The sequence below is a fragment of the Mirounga leonina genome, unplaced genomic scaffold, assembly GCF_011800145.1.
Source record: "Mirounga leonina isolate KUSES-001 unplaced genomic scaffold, KU_Mleo_1.0 Mir_171, whole genome shotgun sequence".
Lineage (NCBI taxonomy): Eukaryota > Metazoa > Chordata > Mammalia > Carnivora > Phocidae > Mirounga > Mirounga leonina.
Genome location: NW_023270436.1, coordinates 17,697,222 through 17,715,664, shown reverse-complemented (window position 1 = coordinate 17,715,664; position 18,443 = coordinate 17,697,222). Strand labels below are relative to the sequence as shown.

Sequence of the window (18,443 nt, the reverse complement as noted above, 5' to 3'; positions counted from 1 at the left end):
AACACTCCCAGAAAATTGAAGCTGAGCATTTTGGTCTCTGAAACACCCCTTTACCCAGGCTAGCTTCAAACCAGAGCTTTAGCAGCTACCTACCCCTAGGGTGTGATTCCAAGTAGCAGCTGGTCCAGCGAGGTGTCAGGGATTGCTCCTCATTCACCTCCCCCATCCTCTCTGTCCCCTACACGGCTTAGGGCACTGGGAGGCTTCTGGAGCACCCAGGGCAACCAAGGGCCACAGAGATATTACCTTGTCCTGTTAATTAGAAACAGACGTTTGTGGGGCACCTGGGTGGCTCAGTTGGTTAAGCAACTGCCTTCGGCTCAGGTCATGATCCTGGAGTCCCGGGATCGAGTCCCGCATCGGGCTCCCTGCTCGGCGGGGAGTCTGCTTCTCCCTCTGACCCTCCCCCCTCTCATGTTCTCTCTCTCTCATTCTCTCTCACACAAATAAATAAATAAAATCTTTAAAAAAAAAAAAAAAAAGAAAGAAACAGACGTTTGTCCCCTCCCCTGAACCCCTCCACCAGCTCAGTGAGAAATGACCAGTCATTTTTCTTCACCCTCAACACATTAATTATCCAGGGAGTGCAAAGAAAAGGAGACCATTTCTGGAAGAAATCGATGGCCCCGTCTGTCCCTATTTCCCCGGGACTCCCAGGACTCAAACAGCTTTTAAAAGATGCAAATACAGTTTCCTTGCAGCCGGCTTGCTGCAGCCTCCCTGCCGCTGGAACCGAGGCCTTTCCCAGGGCCTGGGGCGGTCTCATCCCTCAGGGGGAAGGGGCTGATGGTGTGAGAACTGGAGGAAGCTAGCTCTTTCTCCACCTCGGTCGGCAAGCCAGAGGTGACAGAGAAAAAGAGCAAGGCTTTGTGCTATCATTTTAGCAGTTGGAGCTGCTTGGCCGATGAGCACAGGCTTTGGCAAATGAGTGGACCCCGTTTTGATTTCCATCTCTGCCAAAGACATGCTGTGTGGCCTTCGGCAAGTCACTCTGCCTCTCTGTGCCTCTGATTCTTCACCTTTAAAAGGAGAGACTAGGGGCGCCTGGATGGCTCAGTCCATGAAGCGTCTGCCTTCGGCTCAGGTCATGATCCCGGGGTCCTGGGATGGAGTCCCACATCGGGCTCCCTGCTCTTTGGGGAGTCTGCTTCTCCCTCTCCCTCTGCTCCTCACCCCCGCTTGTGCTCTCTCTCTCAAATAAGTAAATAAATCTTTTTTTTTTTTTAAGATTTTATTTATTTTTTTGACAGAGAGAGACACAGCGAGAGCAGGAACACAAGCAGGGGGAGTGGGAGAGGGAGAAGCAGGCTTCCCGCAGAGCAGGGAGCCCGATGTGGGGCTCGATCCCAGGACCCTGGGATCATGACCTGAGCCGAGGGCAGACGCTTAACGACTGAGCCACCCAGGCACCCATGTAAATAAATCTTAAAACAAAAACAAAACCAAAAAAGAAAAAAGAAAAGGGGAGACTAATGGGGCCTACCTCTCATGGTTGCTGTGAGGTTTAACGAGCTCACATTTAAACGCTTAGCAAAGTGTAGGGCATGCAATAAGAGCATAATAAATGGTTGTCAGGATCATACTATTGCAGATTCACAAGACTGGCTGCAAGAGCCGACACCTGCTGGCCTAGACGGAGCCTTTGTGAAATTAGGAGAAGCTGAACCACTAAGACCTCAGATTTCTCATCTCTCAAGTGGGGCTACACAAGACATACCCATGCCGCTGGGACGCTGAGATCAGCTGGTGGATCTGGTGTAGACTGTCGAGCAGGTTTCAAACCCTGCCTATTGGACCTAACTGTATTAAGTGCACCTGCTCTTGGCCTTGGCCTTCAGTCATGCCCCCCGCCACCCTGCCGGAGATGGTGCCCCTGGAGGCTGGTGGGCACACAGGGCCTGCAGCTGGGACCCTTGGACTGGAGGCCGGAGGGCTCAGGAGGTGCGGGCCATTCCCACTCTCCTCCAGACTATGTACCATGGGCCCGGCAGGAGGAGGAGGGGCATGGTCCCTGGGGTCCCTGCGAGGAGGCCAGCGGTCCTGTGAGGAGTGGAGCCAGGGACAGGGGAGCATCCTGTGGACCAGCAGGTAGAAGGCAGTGCTTAGAGTCCACCCATCTGGCCCAGTGCGACCCCTCCCTGCCCCCTGGGGCTGCAGAAGCCATCCCGACACCCTTTTGCCACCCCGAGAGGCTTCTGGACCCATAGGGGGAGGAGGGCGTATGGGTGATAGGGCCCCTTCTCACCTTCCCTTTGGGAGCTTCTAATAACATGCCAAGCCCAGAGGCTGCAGACCTTGTGTGTCCCCCTCACCTCCCTTTCCCGGTTATGGGAGGCCAACTGAGCTCCTGAAACCACACAACTCATTGTGTGTCCCTGGACTGGCCACTGTCACTTCCTTCATTCAACAAACAGATCTGGGGCTGGGGTCAAGAGCCTCCCTTTTCCACTGTATGCTTGGGCAAGGGACAGTCACCTCTCTGAGCCTCTGTTCCCTCATCTGTAAAATGGGGATGACAATAGCACTTTCATAGAGTTTTTAGGATTTAACGAGAAAACAAGGCCCTGGGTAAAGGGGGCTGTTACAATTGCTCTCCACCACCCCCTCTGCTCTAGGGAGACCCCTGCCTGGTCTGCCCAGAAGCCCAGCCCTGCTGGTTGTTTTGGGGCTGAGCAGGGAGAATGGCTAAGGCCACGGCTGGAACCAGCAAGATACAGGCTCTGTGACCTTGGACAAGTCACTGGCCCTCTCTGGGCCTCAGTTTCCCCATCTGTGGAAGTCAGGAGCTGTACAGTAAAAGCTGAGACAGCAGTGCCTGGTACATTTATGGAACGCTTACTGTATGCTCCACCCTTCACCTGCTTCTCAACAATTCTAGGGGGCACACGTGTCATCGACAGCCCATTGTCCAGCCAGCGAGGCTCAGAGAGGTGGGGGGACATGTCCCCAGGCACACAGCTAGGAGTAGTGCTCAGCTTGAGTCCCACCCTCCTGTACAAGTAGCTTCCTCCCCTTGGGGTGCGAGGCTAACTTTGGGGGGGCTTCCATTCCCGCTCCAACCCTCCCCACCTCCTTCCAGCCTCTGTGGGGAGGTGCTCTCCTGGAGGAGAAGCTGCCATCCCAGCTCCACTGAACTCAGCACAAAGGTAGTGACAGGGCCGAAGCTCCGTCTCCACCTAGTCAGGAGGTCTGATGGAAAAACACCCCAGGGCTGGCCCGGTGGGGAGGGTGTTCTGGGAGCTGCTTCGGTCCTCTGGGCCCATAGCCAAACAGCCACAGAAAGGAGATTCGGTTCCTTCAGCAATCTGAGCACTTATCCTGTGCCTAGCAGGGAGCAAGGCCCTGGGGTAGAAGAAGTGGGAGGACTCACCCCAAATCACAGAAGCCCATGTTTATAGGGGACTTACTAGGTGGACTCTCCTTTAATCCTCACCACCTCGAGTGATCAGTGCTGTCATGATCCCCAAGTGACAGATCTGGAAAATGAGTCCAGAGAAGGAAAGTGATTTGTCTGAGGCCACACAGTTAGTGGGTGTTGGAGCTCAGATTGGGAACCCTCACAGCCTGATTCCGGGCCTGAATTATCTCTCTACGGTGCTGTTGCCTGAACACCTACTATGTACAGCCATTGTAAGTCATCTTCACCCCTCCCCACAGACCGTAACCCTATTTTACAGAGAGGGAAGTGGAGGCTCAGAGAGGTTAGGCAACTGGGCCAAGGTCACGCAGCCAGGAAGTGGCAGAGGAAAGATTCAACCGGGTCTGCCTGACTCCCGCAAACCTCTCATGGCCCCAAAGGGGAAAAGAGATCCGCTCCATCATTCATCAATTTATTTATTTAACCATTTATTGAACAAATATTTATTGAGTGCCTATTATGTCAGGCATGGGGGGGGCCACAATAAAGCTGACCCAGCCCCCAACCTAAGGGGCTCACAGTCTTGTAAGCACCCATGGAGTGCTCAGACTAAATAGCCCTCTCTTGCAGACTTGGGGGCGTGCTTTTAGTGATGGCTTTCTGGAAGAGGTGGATCTGGAATTCTGTCTACTTTCTGGCTGGGCGACCTGGGTAAGCCATTTAACTTCTGAGTCTCTTCATCTGAACAATGGTGAAAACAAAGCCAGCTTGTCTGGTAGCTCAAGGGGTGTCACTTGTTACAACTAACATTAGGATCCCAACCGAGCCTCCACTGCCGGGCAGAGAAAGTGGGTGGAGGGAAGAGGCGTGATGTCACTGAGGTCTAGGCTCTGGGAGGCAACAGGCAGGGAGTGCGGAAACCCTTGGAAGGCAGGAACTCAGGCTAATGGGTGAGGAGAGCGCAAAGGCCCCAGACAGGGTGTGGCCTCCGTGAGTCTAGAGTCCAGAACTGTGACCTCAGCTGGACCCCTGAGGCTTCCAGCAGGAATGAGGTCAGGGCTGGGGACGTGTGGCCTAAAGAGAGGAGGTGTTCAAGGACTAAGAGAAGCTGCAAAAGGGGTTGTTGGTGGTGGAAGATTCTGGGCTTAAAGCTCTAGTGTTGGTGTCACCCGGATTCAAATCGGGGTCAGACACTCCTTAGGGGCCTTAGGCAGGTGATGTCACTTATCTGAGCCTCTGTTTCTTCCTGTAGGAAATGTGTTCACACCTGCGTTGCCAGCTTGATGTATGGAATCAGATATTAGCAACTGTTTTATTTGACAAGGGCATGTATAGCACCTACCTGGGCCCGGTGCCATTCTAAGCGCTTTATGCATGCAAGTGTGCCGCGCAGCAAGCGCCCGCTCATACACCCTCCCGGGGCAGCTACTGGCACTCTAGACATCACGTGATTTTGATACAATGACTGTGTTTTACTTTCGAATCAGGAAAAACAATAACAACCAGGAGAGCAAATTCCATTTTGGGAGCAGGATGGGGCCGCCTAAGGGCAGCTCTGGGAGCCTGGCTGTGAGCTAGGCCAGGATGAGAATTCGGGGTGGCGGGGGTGGGGGGACCGTCCTGCTAGGGCTGGGCACTTGGGATCTTCTCCCGGGACCTCCAGGAAGAACCTCGGGAATCAGGCACTGTTCCCTAGGGGAGACGCGCGGGTCCCGGAGGCCTTCCAGACACCGTGTGCACGTGCGCGCCTGCGTTCGGCTCTGTGCGGGTGCAGGTGCGGGTGCGCGTGCCTGTGCGCGTGCATGTGCATGCATCTGCGGCGGAGGCTGGGGTGGGGTGGGGTGGGGTGGGGTGGGGTGGGAGGGGGGTGGGATTGGTTTCGAGGAGGTTTCCCAGGTCCGGGTTCAGCTCCAGTCTTGCTGCGTCTTGCGTCCTTTCCACCCCGGCCTCCCGTGGCTGGCCACGGCCCCGCTGCCAGCCGCCGGCCACGGCCGTCTGTTGTGGCAGATGTTTGGCTGTGCCATGGCAACGCCAGAACAGGATGTGCCGCTGGATCGCAGCAGGGACAGGCCCACGCTCCCAGGCCGCCCACGCCGTTCCCTCTCCCAAAGGCTTTATTGCAAAGAACCACGCGGGGCCAGGTCGGGGACGGGCGGTGTTTGTATCCGGAGAGACGCAGAGCCAGCGTCCTTGGAGGGTTCAGTGGCCGGGGGTGGGGAGGATGTGTGTGCACACCCCAGCGGAGTCCCCCTCCCCCTTGCCTCCCTCTGCCCTTCAGAGCCCTGCTAAGGAAGCAGGGTGGGGAGGAGAGCTGCCCATCAGCAGGGTCTGATCTGCGCGTGTCTACCCAGTCTTCCCCACTGTTCCAGCAACGACTCACCGAAGGATTACTTTGGCCAGGACCTGTACTAAGTACTTCATGTAACAAATAACACTAAAATTCAGGCGGTGTACTTGGTGCTAACTACCCAGTGCCGATCTCTAGCACAGCATTATGAGGTTATTTTTGTTCTTCACCTTGGGAAACTGAGTCACAGGGAGGTTAAGTCACTTGCTCCAGGGCACAGAGCAGGTGAGTCAGGGAGCTGGGATTGGGGTCCAGGCCTGTCTTCCTCCGAAGCCCTTGATTGGACAGGTGACACTGCCAGGGCCGGCTACGTAATTTGCAGGACCCTGTTGCAAAATGAAAAGGCCTGGTCTTTGTTAAGGAATTATTAGGGATTTCAGGGCGCCTGGGTGGCTGTCGGTTAAGCATCTGCCTTCGGCTCGGGTCATGATCCTAGGGTCCTGGGATGGAGCCCCATGTCCAGCTCCCTGCTCAGCGGGAAGCCTGCTTCTTCCTCTCCCCCTCCCCCCTCTCTCTCCCACCCATGTGTGCGTGCTCTCTAATAAATAAATAAAATCTTAAAAAAAAGAATTATTAAGGATTTCAAGAGTGACAAGCAGAGCCTCAGACCAATCGCAGTGCCCTGGTAAGTGCAGAGTCCTGTGCAGCTGCCCGTGAAGCCTACCCGGGATGCTACATCACCACCCCCCAGACGCTCAGAGGGTGGGCCTGAGTAGCCTGGAGAAGCTCACAGAGCAGGATACTGAGCCACTGCAATCTGGGAGCACTCTGTCTGTTCCCAGGGCTGTGCCAGCTCATCAGAGGGGAGCAAAGACCTTCTCCCGCAAAATGCTGTGCTGAGTCCCCCAGAGCCAAGAGCCTGGGAGTTTACAGTGCAAATTTTAGCTCAATACAAAAGCATCCTTTTATTAAATCTTTACGTTTCTCTTTTTCATTATAAAAGTAACAGAACCCTGTTGCAGAGATGCGGGAAAATAGGGAAAAAGAGGAAAAAACATAAACCTTGACTCCTACCTGTCTGACTCCATTTCTGTTAGCAGGTGGTGTATTTTTTTCCTGTCGTTTACAGAAGGGCTTTCTGTCAGGACCCCCAGGGATGAAACAGATGGCCTCCTCTTTGTCCCCAGCGCCTGGCACATGGCAGGGGAGCCGCAAATTGGGCAGGGGGAGGGGGGAGAATGCCAGAAGGGATGGATGTTATAAAGGGACCTGGCTTGGGTGACCTTTCAGATGCTCTGGACTCCAAAAAACTCAGGATTCTTAGATTCATAGCTAATGCCTGATGCTGACTTAAGGTTCGGTCCAATATGCCAAGCCCTCGTTGGGGTCCAGAAGGTGTCAGGTACCGACCCTGCCCCAGAGGGACTTGGTTTAGGCAATCATGGGTGTCCCCAAACTTTCCAGGCCTTGGTGAATGAAATGAGGACTCGCTTTCAGAGCACATTTCATTCACAATCATCAAATGAATGCTCATTCACAATCATCAAATATTTATTAAGCACCTACTATGTGCTCAGCATTGCACTAAGTACACTATAGACTATTTTCTTTGGGGAGAGGATGGTGGGGTAGAAGGTATATGAATCTGGAGTCAGGCATCCTGGACTTTTGTCCCTTTCTGGCTGTGTGGCTCTGACCCACATTCCCTAACCTCCCTGAGCTTCCACTTTTTTGTTTGTAAAAGGGGGTCAAATCTGTTGTGAGGACCAACCCAGTGATATATGTTAAACTTGCAAGCAGTAGATGCTCAGTGTAGGCTACTTCCTTCCCGCTTCCGTCCCCCCTTCCCTCCCACCAGTACCAACAAGAACAGCCACCATGATACAACATGGGTGGTGGGCCAGGCCAAAGGGGGTTGCATACATTATCAGCTAATTCTCAAATTCTTGGCTCCACGAGGTAGGTAGCATTGTCCTTAACCCATTTTGATATCCGACTTCCAAACTAGACAGCTCACCACCTCCAACATACCACCTGCAGGAGAATCTGTCTCTTCGCATCAGGGTCTTATGCATCCTTTCCTACGCTGGGAGGCTGTTCCTGCCAACACCAACATTTTATTTGCTGGAACAGTTTACAACAAGAGGACTTTTGAGCTGGAATGGGACCCTTTACAACTATACTTCAGGATGCAAGAGCGGTTTCCCTTTAAAGGCAAAAAATGGTGGACAGGACTTGGGAAAGAGACACACACACCTTTTTGTCATCCAAATAGCCTTTGGAGCACGACGTGGGTCAGATTTTGCAGGGGCTGGAGGCTTCATTCCTGACTCCTGTGTTTTCTTGCTGATACCTATAGGGAGACCAAGATGCATCTTCAGGTTGCTTTTTCTACTTCTGGGGTGGGGACAGCTCTGGGTAAGGTTTCAGGCGGGGAATAAGCAGTACCTACTGGCTTCACCACTTCCCAGATGTAACCGTGGGCAAACCACTTGCCCTCTGCAGGCCTGTCTCTTCATGTGTGAGCTGCGGATCACATCAACAGGGCTGTTTCGAGGACTCCGGGATTCCTTATGTAAAGTGCCAGGTACACAGAAGGGCGGGTAGAATCTGCTCCCTCCTGCTAGGGTACAGGATGCATAGCTGGGTTTTCTGAGCAGGGCTCACTTTGGACGCTGTTGGTGGACATCTTTAGAAAGGGCTTCCCCACCGTGAGGTGAATCCTTCTGAAAGGCCAGTCATTCCCCAAGCCCCGCCTTCTGGAGCCTCCTCCAAGCATCTGGCCAAGAGGGGCTTCTCCAGGCGTGAACACAAGCAGCAAGTGGGAGGGGGGAGGATGGGGGGCTGGAGGGGGTTGTCCTCCTCTACAAACTACCCCCGCTGGTGGCGTAACCTGGGATCACACTCCAACCTCAGGATCGTTACTCTGAGGATGAAATCAGGGTAAAAATCAGCCGATGATAGGAACGGTCTCCTAGGGCCCTGGGTAAATGGAATATCTGACGAGTTTGGGGATCATCCGGGTTCTGTTAGGGGGATGTGGGTGTTGTCTCTAGGAAGCTGTGTGGAATGTGATCGTGGCTAGCGAAGTGGAAACCTGCCCCATTGCATCACACTCTTACTTTGATGGTTTCTGTGCTTGGCCATTAGAATTCCCAGGGAATCCATCAGGAGCGTACAGAGTGCTGGGCCCGTTCCCCAGGCTCTGATTCATGTTTGGAGCCTGAAGAGAATTTAGGAGGTGTCTCCAGCCTTGCCAACGACGAAGCCTGTCCTGAACCAGGACCCTCAGTGGTTTGGTTTCACGAACATCTTACAGAAAGGACTGCCCTGAAGCGTGCTGGCACTAACCACAGGAATCACCCCCCACCCCACCCCACCTTAACCTTTTGCTTTGATTTCCTACTCCATAAACAATTCCTAACCCTAATTTGGCTTCAAATGTAGATTTGTCTAGAGGACTCCGTGTGCTCATTGACAAGTGAGAGTACTCGGACCTGCTTGACAGCTATTAATTCTTGCTCTCAAGTAATCCGCTTGCATTCTGCTTTACCCATCAGTCTCCTGTGAGCCCAGGCGACAGACACAGCAAGGCGAGGTGAACGAAACATAGTGTTTCTTGGAGTGAATGTGAGTCCCCATGCTCTTTCCCCTGACTGCGCAGCCAGAGCAAAGGACACCAAGATAGCAGGGTTTAAAACACAAGCAGCTCAGCTTCGTGAGTCACCAAGGGAGGAGAGCCACCAAAAGGGTCCTGACCTGCAGTGGATTGGGACCTGGGCAGAAGATCAGCCTTTGTTGTATGCACAACTGAGGTTCCCTGGGACTCTTGCCTTGGCCACCAGCAGTAATCAGCCTCCACAGTCTCCTCTCCCATGACGTGTGGCTGGGCTAGCTTAGGTGGTGGTGCTGAACACACTCGAGCAAGAAGAGACACCTCCCAGAGTCCAAGTCCCACCTTGGCAGGGACAGGTTTTTTTGGGTGTACAAATGACCACCCACATGCGGGCCCGCTCTTCCTTACTAATAAAATCGGGAGGAGAAACAAGACAATTCCTAGAGGAGCTAACATCTGTTCCCTTGTTCTTTCTTCCGTCTAATGTGTCCGGGTTTCTATAGCATGGGGCTTAGCACAAAGTAGGTGCTCAGTAAAGACTGGCTGTCAGGATGATGCAGATATGCAGACTGTCTTGGCAAGGACTGAAGAAGCAGCTTCCTTTTGCATGAGTTCACAGGTTGTCAAACGTTTATAAAGAAAAAGTTTATTTTCATCACAAGCACACAGACTATTACAGTACACACCAACAGAAGTAAAAAAAAAAAAGTGCATTATGCATCTTCTACTGCAAATTCACAGTACAAAAGATACTGCCTTTTAAATATATAATATAAAAAAACACGAAGAAAAACAATAGAATAAAAAAAAAATCATTGATATCTTAACGCAACACGCTGGAACCCACTGGCAGCTTCTGAGAACCAAAGAACTTATCTTAGAGAGCTCCTGATTTTGCAGGGGCTGGTGTCTGTCCCCGCATTTGGTTGCAGCGAGCTCAGGACACCAACGGAGGAGAAAACAGGGAGGCCTGGGTGGTAACACAGCTCTATTAAACAAGAGTACAACTGTGTGATGGGGGGAGGGGGCAGTGCACCCCCGGCTGGCTAGCAAACCAAGTTCTGTGCTTTCCTTGCTACCGTGGGACACATTGTGAGCCAGTGCCTGCCTCGCCTGCAGGAACCACCAAAGCTCCTTGGACAGTTGCGGGGGGCACCCCCCCACCCCCGCATACGATCGCACAGCAGATGAGCACAAGCACGGGGTAGGGCGAGCTCCAGCCCTCACGCTAACCACCACTGACAAGGCAAAGGTCCAATCACAGAAGGTGAGAGCTTACCAGTTTCCCATAAATACACAGTATTTGTAAACTATTATTAAGGCACTCAATTGTAAAACAATAATTACAGTGTCGGAAAAGGGGGAGGAAGCAGCCACCTTCTTGTGTGGCACGGCCAACACAAAGGACAGCAGAGGGGCTGAGGGGGGGCTGGTTGTAAAGACTCCTGTTGCAGAGACTGACCGAAGCCGGGCCGTGGCACCTACCGCTAGACAAAAGGGGGGGGGGGTCAATGTCCGGGTCTCCAAGGAGTAGCGCTGCACACGGCCCCATTCCACATCGGTCAAGGTGATCCGCTTTGTACTAGGGTGACACAGCATGTATGTGGATGGGAGAGAAGTGACCCGCAAGATGATTTGATTCAAGTTGCATATATATATATGCATATATATATATGCATATATATATATGTATGTATGCAGAGTGAGCTCATACACATAAGTATGCAGTTGCAGAGTACACAATAAAAAGACCAAGTAGCTGAGCATGGGGGGCTCAATCAACTCCCTTTGTTTGGCATGCAGCATTGGCAAGAACCTGTGGGATGGCAGCGGAGTGGGGGCACCTTCGCTGTGCTAAGTGTCGCCAGTTCCTTAGCCTGCCTAGCTCTCCTGCCGGAGGTCACGTGGCTATCCTCACCGGGTCCGGGGGAAGCTCTGCTAGGTGGCCAGCCAGAGGAGGGTTGGGCGGAATGTATTCTGGAACAAAGCCTTTCTGGTCAACAGAGATTTTGGGTTAGGTCACGTATATGACCGTGCCTAAATGACGCATCAATTCTTCTCACTGGGGAGGAAAGGCCCCAGGGGGGCCGGGGGAGTCATGAACCTTCTGGGATCGGGCCAGGGTGGAGAGACAAGAGTGCCGAAGTACAGGGCTGTCCTGAAGATGCTAATGCTCTTGCAACTTTGGCTCCACCCTGTGGCATCCTCTGGGCTTATCCAGGGGGGAAAAGGCTTTAAGAATGGGCTGGAATGGTTTTTGGCTAGAGGGGTGGGGTGGAACGGAAGGGAAGGCTGGACAGTGCGGCCACCTGGGAGCAGCTGGTGAGTGATCTCACGCATGCAAACGGTGTCACCACCCAGGAGCGTGCTGTTGGGCACCCAGAGGTCGGCATGGGTCCCCGCGAAGAGATCAAAGAAACGGGGAATGCCAAGAGCAAGAAGCCTTGTGCTGAGGTTCTTCAGCGGTGACCATCGCTCCAACACCCTAAAGTAGCATGAAGGCAGAGAAACTGAAATTGGCATTATGGAATCAAGATCAGAGGGCAGCGTGGTTCCTCCTCTCCCCGGATCCGGTTTCCCCCTCGTACTTAACAAAGCTTGACAAGAAGACCCTCTACCCCACCCCGGATCAATGCAAGATGAAGATGGAGGGAAGGTCAGTCTAACTTGCGGCACGCCGCCTGAATTACAGTAGAAGAGACAGAGGCGAGGTGGGACATGAAAGGCAGTTCAAGACTCAGGGAGATTATCCAGCTGATCTAGAAAAATCCCGCTCTCCATTTCAATAAGGACATTCCCTGAAGATGGTGGTCACCAGGATCAATGGCTTTCACCAGCAGAAACCCCCGCCTCCCACTTGTGCCCCCCACGTTCAGCACGTTTGCCATCAGCAAAGATTCCAGACAGAGCATTGGTCAAGATGCGGCCTATCTTATGGCACAGACTTTCTTTTCAGAGGCCAGTGAGTCATGGAAAAAAGTTCGTATACTTTCCTCCAGGCCACGGTGTTATCCACCCAATCAAGAACGCCACCATTTTGCTTTGATAATGGGGACCCGGGCCCTGGTCTGTGTAGATGCTGACCTACAAGCCGTGCTTGTGAAAACGAAAGGGTCACCAAAGGCCGAAGACTCACTCCAATTTGTAATCCTCCTCCTACGCTTTCAAAATTAAAGTTTGCAAAAATATATTGTTCTCACACACCAGACATGTGTGGTTAAAAGAGCAACATAAGCCCATCAGCATCAAATCTAAAGGATCATCTGACACAAAAATGGAGCCACCTCGTGAAATTTAATTTGGCAAAACATATTGAACTCAATTATGTTTTTGGAGAATGATGTTTCTTTTGGCGGGGGGCAGGGGAAGGGAACCCCAATAGGGTTTCCAGGAAGAAGTAGATAATCACCTTTTAAGGTGATTTCAATTGATAGGGGTGGGAAAACAAATTCCTATAAAATAACATTATGTTAAAAACAAACAAAAAAAACAACACTGGGGAGGAAAAGTTCCTGGAGAGAGTGTTTCGGCACAAACTCCACCCACCAGTTGAAATGTGGACCACCCTTGTCCACCCTTGTTCCTGAAGACCCTGCCTGGGGTGCTCTCTGGCTGCTCTCGGGGACCCAGGTCCGACCACTGTTAAGATACAAGATGGCAGTTCCTTCGGCCACTTTCTGAGCTTGGCTGGCGCCGGAAGGCTTCTAGTTCCACTGAATACATCTGGCTGACAGCTGAGTGCAAAAGAAAGCTTCAGCCGGCAGCGCCCCATACCTACGCAGCTACCCCCACCCTGCAGGAGAGCACGCAGGGGTGGGTGGGCAAGGTCTGGGTCAGGAGAAGGCAAGGGTTGGGCCTGAGGTGTCCAAGAGGCAGGGGAGGAGGGCTTCAGATCTGCCAGTTTCTTCCTGGAGGGCCCCGGGCAGCCCTGTGTTGTCAAATGAAACCAAGGGTCAGCAAACCTTTTCTAGAAAGGGCTCGATCGTGAGGATCTTGGGCTGTGCAGGCTACACGGTCCCTGTTGCAGATTAGGTTGTTGTTTTTAATAACCCCTTACAAATATAAAAGCCATCCTTAGCTCACGGGTCTGTATAACAGCGCTGCGGACTCCCTGAATGAAACCCTTCTGCCTTACTACCAAGCCCTTTTCCCTGCTCTCTCTCTCTTCAAAATACTTTAAACAGCCCGTCCTGCCGACCGACACCAGCGGACTCCCTCCGCCCAGGCCCGGGGCCCGGGCCAGTGAGTGTCACAGGCTCAGCTCACCTGATTCTGAAGGCCCCCCCATCACACCCCCCAGCCCAGGCCAGGACTACAGACCCCTACCCCTCCTCTACTCTGTCCTCACCGCTAGGAAGGGCCAAAGAGAGATAGGGAACAGTAGCCTCATGGAAGGAAGGGGCGACTGTAAACATCTGTGAAGCTTTTCAATGGTCTTGTTTCTCCGAGAAGCTGCAGGGCTGTTCCTGGAGAGCGACTGGCAGAGCTGCTCATGACCGCTTAAAGCCCCCTTTCCTCCCCGAACATGCTCCGGTGACCTCATGAGCCCAAGGGCCCGGGCTCCTGGCAGGCCGATCCACGTCTCGGACCCACCGCCCCTGCCAGATACTCGAGCGCTTTCAAAGCCTCAACGCAACCACATCGGGTTTAGCAGCAGATGAGGCGCAGTGATGCTTTTTGGGTCCTTCTCCCCAGACCAGGGGCAACTTACACGTCAGCATTAGCAATGACTGAGGACGTCCCATATACACATCCCCCCTCCTCACCCCAGGGCCGGCCAGACACACGCCGCTCCGCTGGGACAACACACCAGGACAAGGAATCCAACTGCACAGATGATCTCCACGCACCACAGAGTTGGTTCAACAACAGTATTCCACGGCCTTGTCTAACTTTACCTAGTGGTGGTGAGTGCAGTCGACTTAAAAAGTCTTTTAACACTTTTTGGGGGTCCCCACCAAATAAAAATTAAAAAAAAATTCTCTTTTGGAAAAACCTTTTCTGACACAGCATTATTCCCTGGAAGGAGCCTTGGTCACTACTGTATTTTAAAAATAAAAAGCACAGCAAGAACAGAGGTAGGACTTATATTGCCATCCAAGGGTTTCCCCGCAAGGGCCTGAATGAGCTAGGAACGTGCGCCGTGGCGACAGAAATGTCACCACTGCCACCCTTTTGCACGGTGCAAATGGAGTATTCGGGATGTGTGTGCATATCTGTATATGCTCTTTTTAAGAACAGGATTCTTCCTGAAAACACAGGACTTGGGGATCGGAGTTTTGTATCTACTGGCCGACGGCTTCTGGCTCTCCTGGGCCACCCCACTGGCATCACCCCCCCTTTCTTCTTGTGCTGGGTTATTCTTGTTTTCTCTCCTCCTCTCTGCGGCGAGAGTGGGGAGAGTTAGAATGGCAATCATTTAGGAGACATCACGGCCAAAACCCACAGTGAAACAGAGGGAGGGACCACGTGAAAACATGTCCGAATACAGCAAGAGGCGGGTCAGCTTTTGCTCATCCACGAGGGGCTTCTCAAGTGTTCTGAAGCAGATTTCCCTGATGGTTGAGAGGTCGTGGCTGGGTTCCTTGGGGTCGCCTGGGGCTCACGCAAGAAGGAAGACTCGCTCGACTTGGCGTCCCGGGAGTCGGTGAGGGTGGACGCATCTGCCTCACTGGACAGGTCCTCTGTCGAGAAGTTGAGACTTCCAAGCTTGGCCAGAGAGTGTGAGCGTTTCAGTGGGGACGAGACGGTGAGGCCCGCCAGCCGGAGCCGGGTCTCGATCTCCTGCGTCCGCTGCTTCACCAGGCCTGGCTTGCCTCGGACGCTGTGGATGCTGTCACTGCTAGAGCTCCGCGTCAGGTTGGAGCTCATGGAGGAGGACGTGGGGGTGTAGCAGATGGTCTTCAGGAAGTCTTTTGAGAAGTGACTGGTGTGATCCAGGCGGCAGAGGAAGGGAGTGGGGCTCTTGAGTGAGGCGCCTTCGAACGGAGGCGGGATGGCCTCTGACTTGTCATCGCTCCCAGCGAGACTGGGCAGGGCCGGGGGCCCTGGTGGGTGGACAGGAGCCAGATCAGGATTCTCCTCGGGGACGCTGGCCTCCAGCCTGCCGGCGGGGCCATCCCTGCAGGGAGACGCTGGGTCTGCGGGCGTGCCCTTCAGCCTCTCCAGTTCTTTGGTGTGCTTTCGGACCAAGCCCGCCTTCTGCAGCTGAATGATGGATTCCTGGTGCTGCATCAGGTAGCTGTTGGTTGTCGGCTTCTCGGCTTCTTTACTGAACAGAAGCCGCAGGTCCTTGGCCGGTTTCAGATCTTTCTTGGGCGGCGATTCATCCTTCGCTACGTCCATGCTTGGAGGATTCTTATCACAGTGAGAATTCTTCAAAAGGAGGGACTTTGGCAGGACTTTTTGGGTTTCTCTGGAAGATTCCAAAAGGCTAGCTGGTAGTTCTGGGGCAGCCGCGGCCCCGGAGCCACCGACGTCTGACCTCCTCGAGCCTGCTGGTGGTACCAATGGGGGACTCTCGCTTGGGCCAGACGCCAGTTTCTCTAAAGCTCGGGATCTGCTGGACGTGTGGGCCACAGGGGAGGAAGTGAGGTGGGGCAGGAAGGTTGGCTGGGTACAGATGGCGGGAGCTCCAGGGTTCTCGCCCCGCTCCCTGAAGGCCTCAGGAGCCCCACTGGTTACAGGGTACACGCAGTCGGCACAGGATTTGTAGGAAGGCTTCACCTTGTTAAGGATCCCGAATATAGCATCGTGCTGAAAGGGGACAAGAACATCGTGAGTATACAACAGCGAGCCAGAGGCCGCAACACACGAGCAGGGTGTGTGGGCCTGGGTAGGCACTGGAAAGGCAGTGCTCCCCCATCCCCCTCCAGCTAGTGCAGGAACACAGGTCTCTCGGAACCCGCGCAGCCATGAACAGTGAGTGGTGGATGCAGATGCTGAACCCAACTGTCCAGAAGCTACATGACTACGATCCTGGGCAAACCTCCGGCCACACGGCCAGCACGGTCAGGAGCAAAGCCTGCTCAACCCTGCCTTCACCATCTCATGCGGGCGCCTCTCCCTTTCTTTCCCTTTCAGAAAGAATCTGTGCTTGGGGAGTACGCAGCCTGAAAACGGGACTCTTCCCTGCTAGCATGAACACAGCTAGCTCCAGAGAATCACCATGTAGCCATTGGCTGTGGTCTTCACAGTGGAGGTGGTCAAAGGCAAAAATGGCTTTGGAAAGACTCCAGTACAGACCCAAACACGGGTGCTCACAGTCCCGCATGAGGGAACCAGGCTGAGGTGGGTTTTATAGACCAATGGGGAACATGTTTGCATTGTTTTCTGAGGAAAGCCACCTGCCTCTAGGCGAATGTGCCATGTGCCTCCACATCGGGCCCTTCCGACGGGCAGGGCAACTGCTCACCTCCCTCACACGCCCATCGACAGACAACAGGGCTGCTCCTATGGGCTGAGGTGGACAGTGGTTTAGCTGCGAGATTCTCAAGCTGGCCTAAAACAATGGCCCCCTGGCAAAGGGCTGCTGGTCCATGTTTCTCCCTGCCCCCTGCCCACGGCCCTGACCATCAGGGCCTAATCCTATCCTGTGTCACAGATGTAGGTCCCCCAAGAGAAGAAGTCATGGGGTGGTCCAATACTGGAGGAATCGTAAGGAAACCCAGCCATGATTCCTAGAGGCTGCAGGGGAGCATACAGAGAGCGTGTGGTGGGGGAGGCGGGAGGCCGGATCTCCTAACCTAGTCAGGATTCCTGGGTCAACCAGTGAGACCTGACCACCCCCAAACTCTTGACCCAGAAATTTTTCTGAAGCTCTGACTGAAGTTTTCTCCTAAAACCTTTAGGACCTGATGTTCTAAAATGTGGTTAGAATGTCTCACGGTCGGAGATTTAGGACTACCTTTCGGAGCCCAAGGAGCAATAGGCTGGGAGCAAATTCACGCATCCAACTCACATTTAGGGAGCGCCTGTCACACGTCAGGACTGGCGTCAGGCACAGGGGCTGCAAACAAGACATGGTCCCTGCCCTCAGAGGGTCTAGTGTGGACCAGAAAACTGAGTGACAAGTGACAGGATGGAGAAAGGTGAGCTCAAAGTCTTCTGCAGAGGGAAGGCTTCCCTGAGGTGCCGAACCTCCGCTGAGACCTTTGGGACCAGCAGGTGCTGAGCAGGCAGAGGGGAGCAGAGAAGGCACAGTCACCTTGCAGCTCAACCCCTCTCCAACCTGGCACCGTAGTCAGGAAAGGAGAGTTGAACAAGTGAATGAGTGCTTGTCTCCTGGTCCTATTCCCTAGAGAACCTCACCCATTCAATCCAATTCTGGCCAGGAAAGGCAGGCCGTCCTTCATGTCTCTCCTTACCCATGCTGCCCCTGTTCATCCACGACCCACCCGGTGCCGTTTCAGACTGATGGACAGTCCTGGACAGGCGTTTTGTATCATCTGTCTTTATAGGTATTTGCTCTTTGAGGGAAGGGTGAGTGGTGGGAGAAATTCACCAGGAACTAACATCTGGTACTTCCCATTTCGTTTGTATGAGAACATGGGAAAGACAAACCCTCTGGATGTGGGAATGCATTGCCGAGTGCTCTCACCTGTGAATCCCGGCTGTCTCGGAAGATGGGCGGGGAGGTCTGGGGAAGCGAAGCTCCTTGGCCCGGGCCGTGGCAAGAGCTGGTACAGAGCGAGGGTGGGACCCGGGAGCGGGCAACACAGCACACCGCTCATGACACCAGCCTCGGCTCCTGGGCCCCCCGGAGGAGGGGACAGCCTGGCGGATTTAATAATTTTCTGAGCAAGGGCCAGCTTGCTAAGACCATGTTGCCGAAACCCACCATTTAAATAGGATAGCCACGTGGGATTAATGGAGTCGAGCATTACAGTAGGAGCTGGAAGACCAGATAGTTGATGATACTGAGCAATTGCTACCCATTTCTTCAAGGTGTTATTGTGGTTATGTTACAGACGGAAGCATCTGTGAATGAAGCGACCCAGCTGGGGTTTGGTTAGATGATTCAGAGTGTGGGGAAACCGAGTGGGGCGGGGATGAAATAGGAATAGCCTTGTGTTGATAAATGTTGAAGCTGGGTGGTAAGTTTTGTTTTACATTCTACGTAAGAAAGAGACCGAGCTGGAAGCTCTGACCAGCTGTGAATGAGGCGCATTGTGGGGGGCCTG

The 18,443-nt window shown here is 53.5% G+C and overlaps 2 protein-coding genes across 4 annotated transcripts in view; both read right to left on the bottom strand.

Annotated features, from left to right (window-relative positions):
- The window catches only part of CORO1C (coronin 1C), a 116,822-nt gene that overhangs the window by 95,802 nt on the left and 2,577 nt on the right, over positions 1–18,443 (bottom strand). The window lies entirely within an intron of this gene.
- Positions 9,892–18,443, bottom strand: part of SSH1 (slingshot protein phosphatase 1) — a 59,298-nt gene continuing 50,746 nt past the window's right edge. For 2 of the 3 annotated variants that reach the window (XM_035017209.1, XM_035017210.1), the window contains one exon: positions 9,892–16,017. In XM_035017209.1, the coding sequence (XP_034873100.1) occupies positions 14,764–16,017 (1,254 nt within the window). In that variant the 3' untranslated portion in view covers positions 9,892–14,763. Of the gene's footprint in view, positions 16,018–17,860; positions 18,037–18,443 lie in introns of all 3 variants that reach the window. The other variant, XM_035017211.1, reaches the window with a different exon arrangement.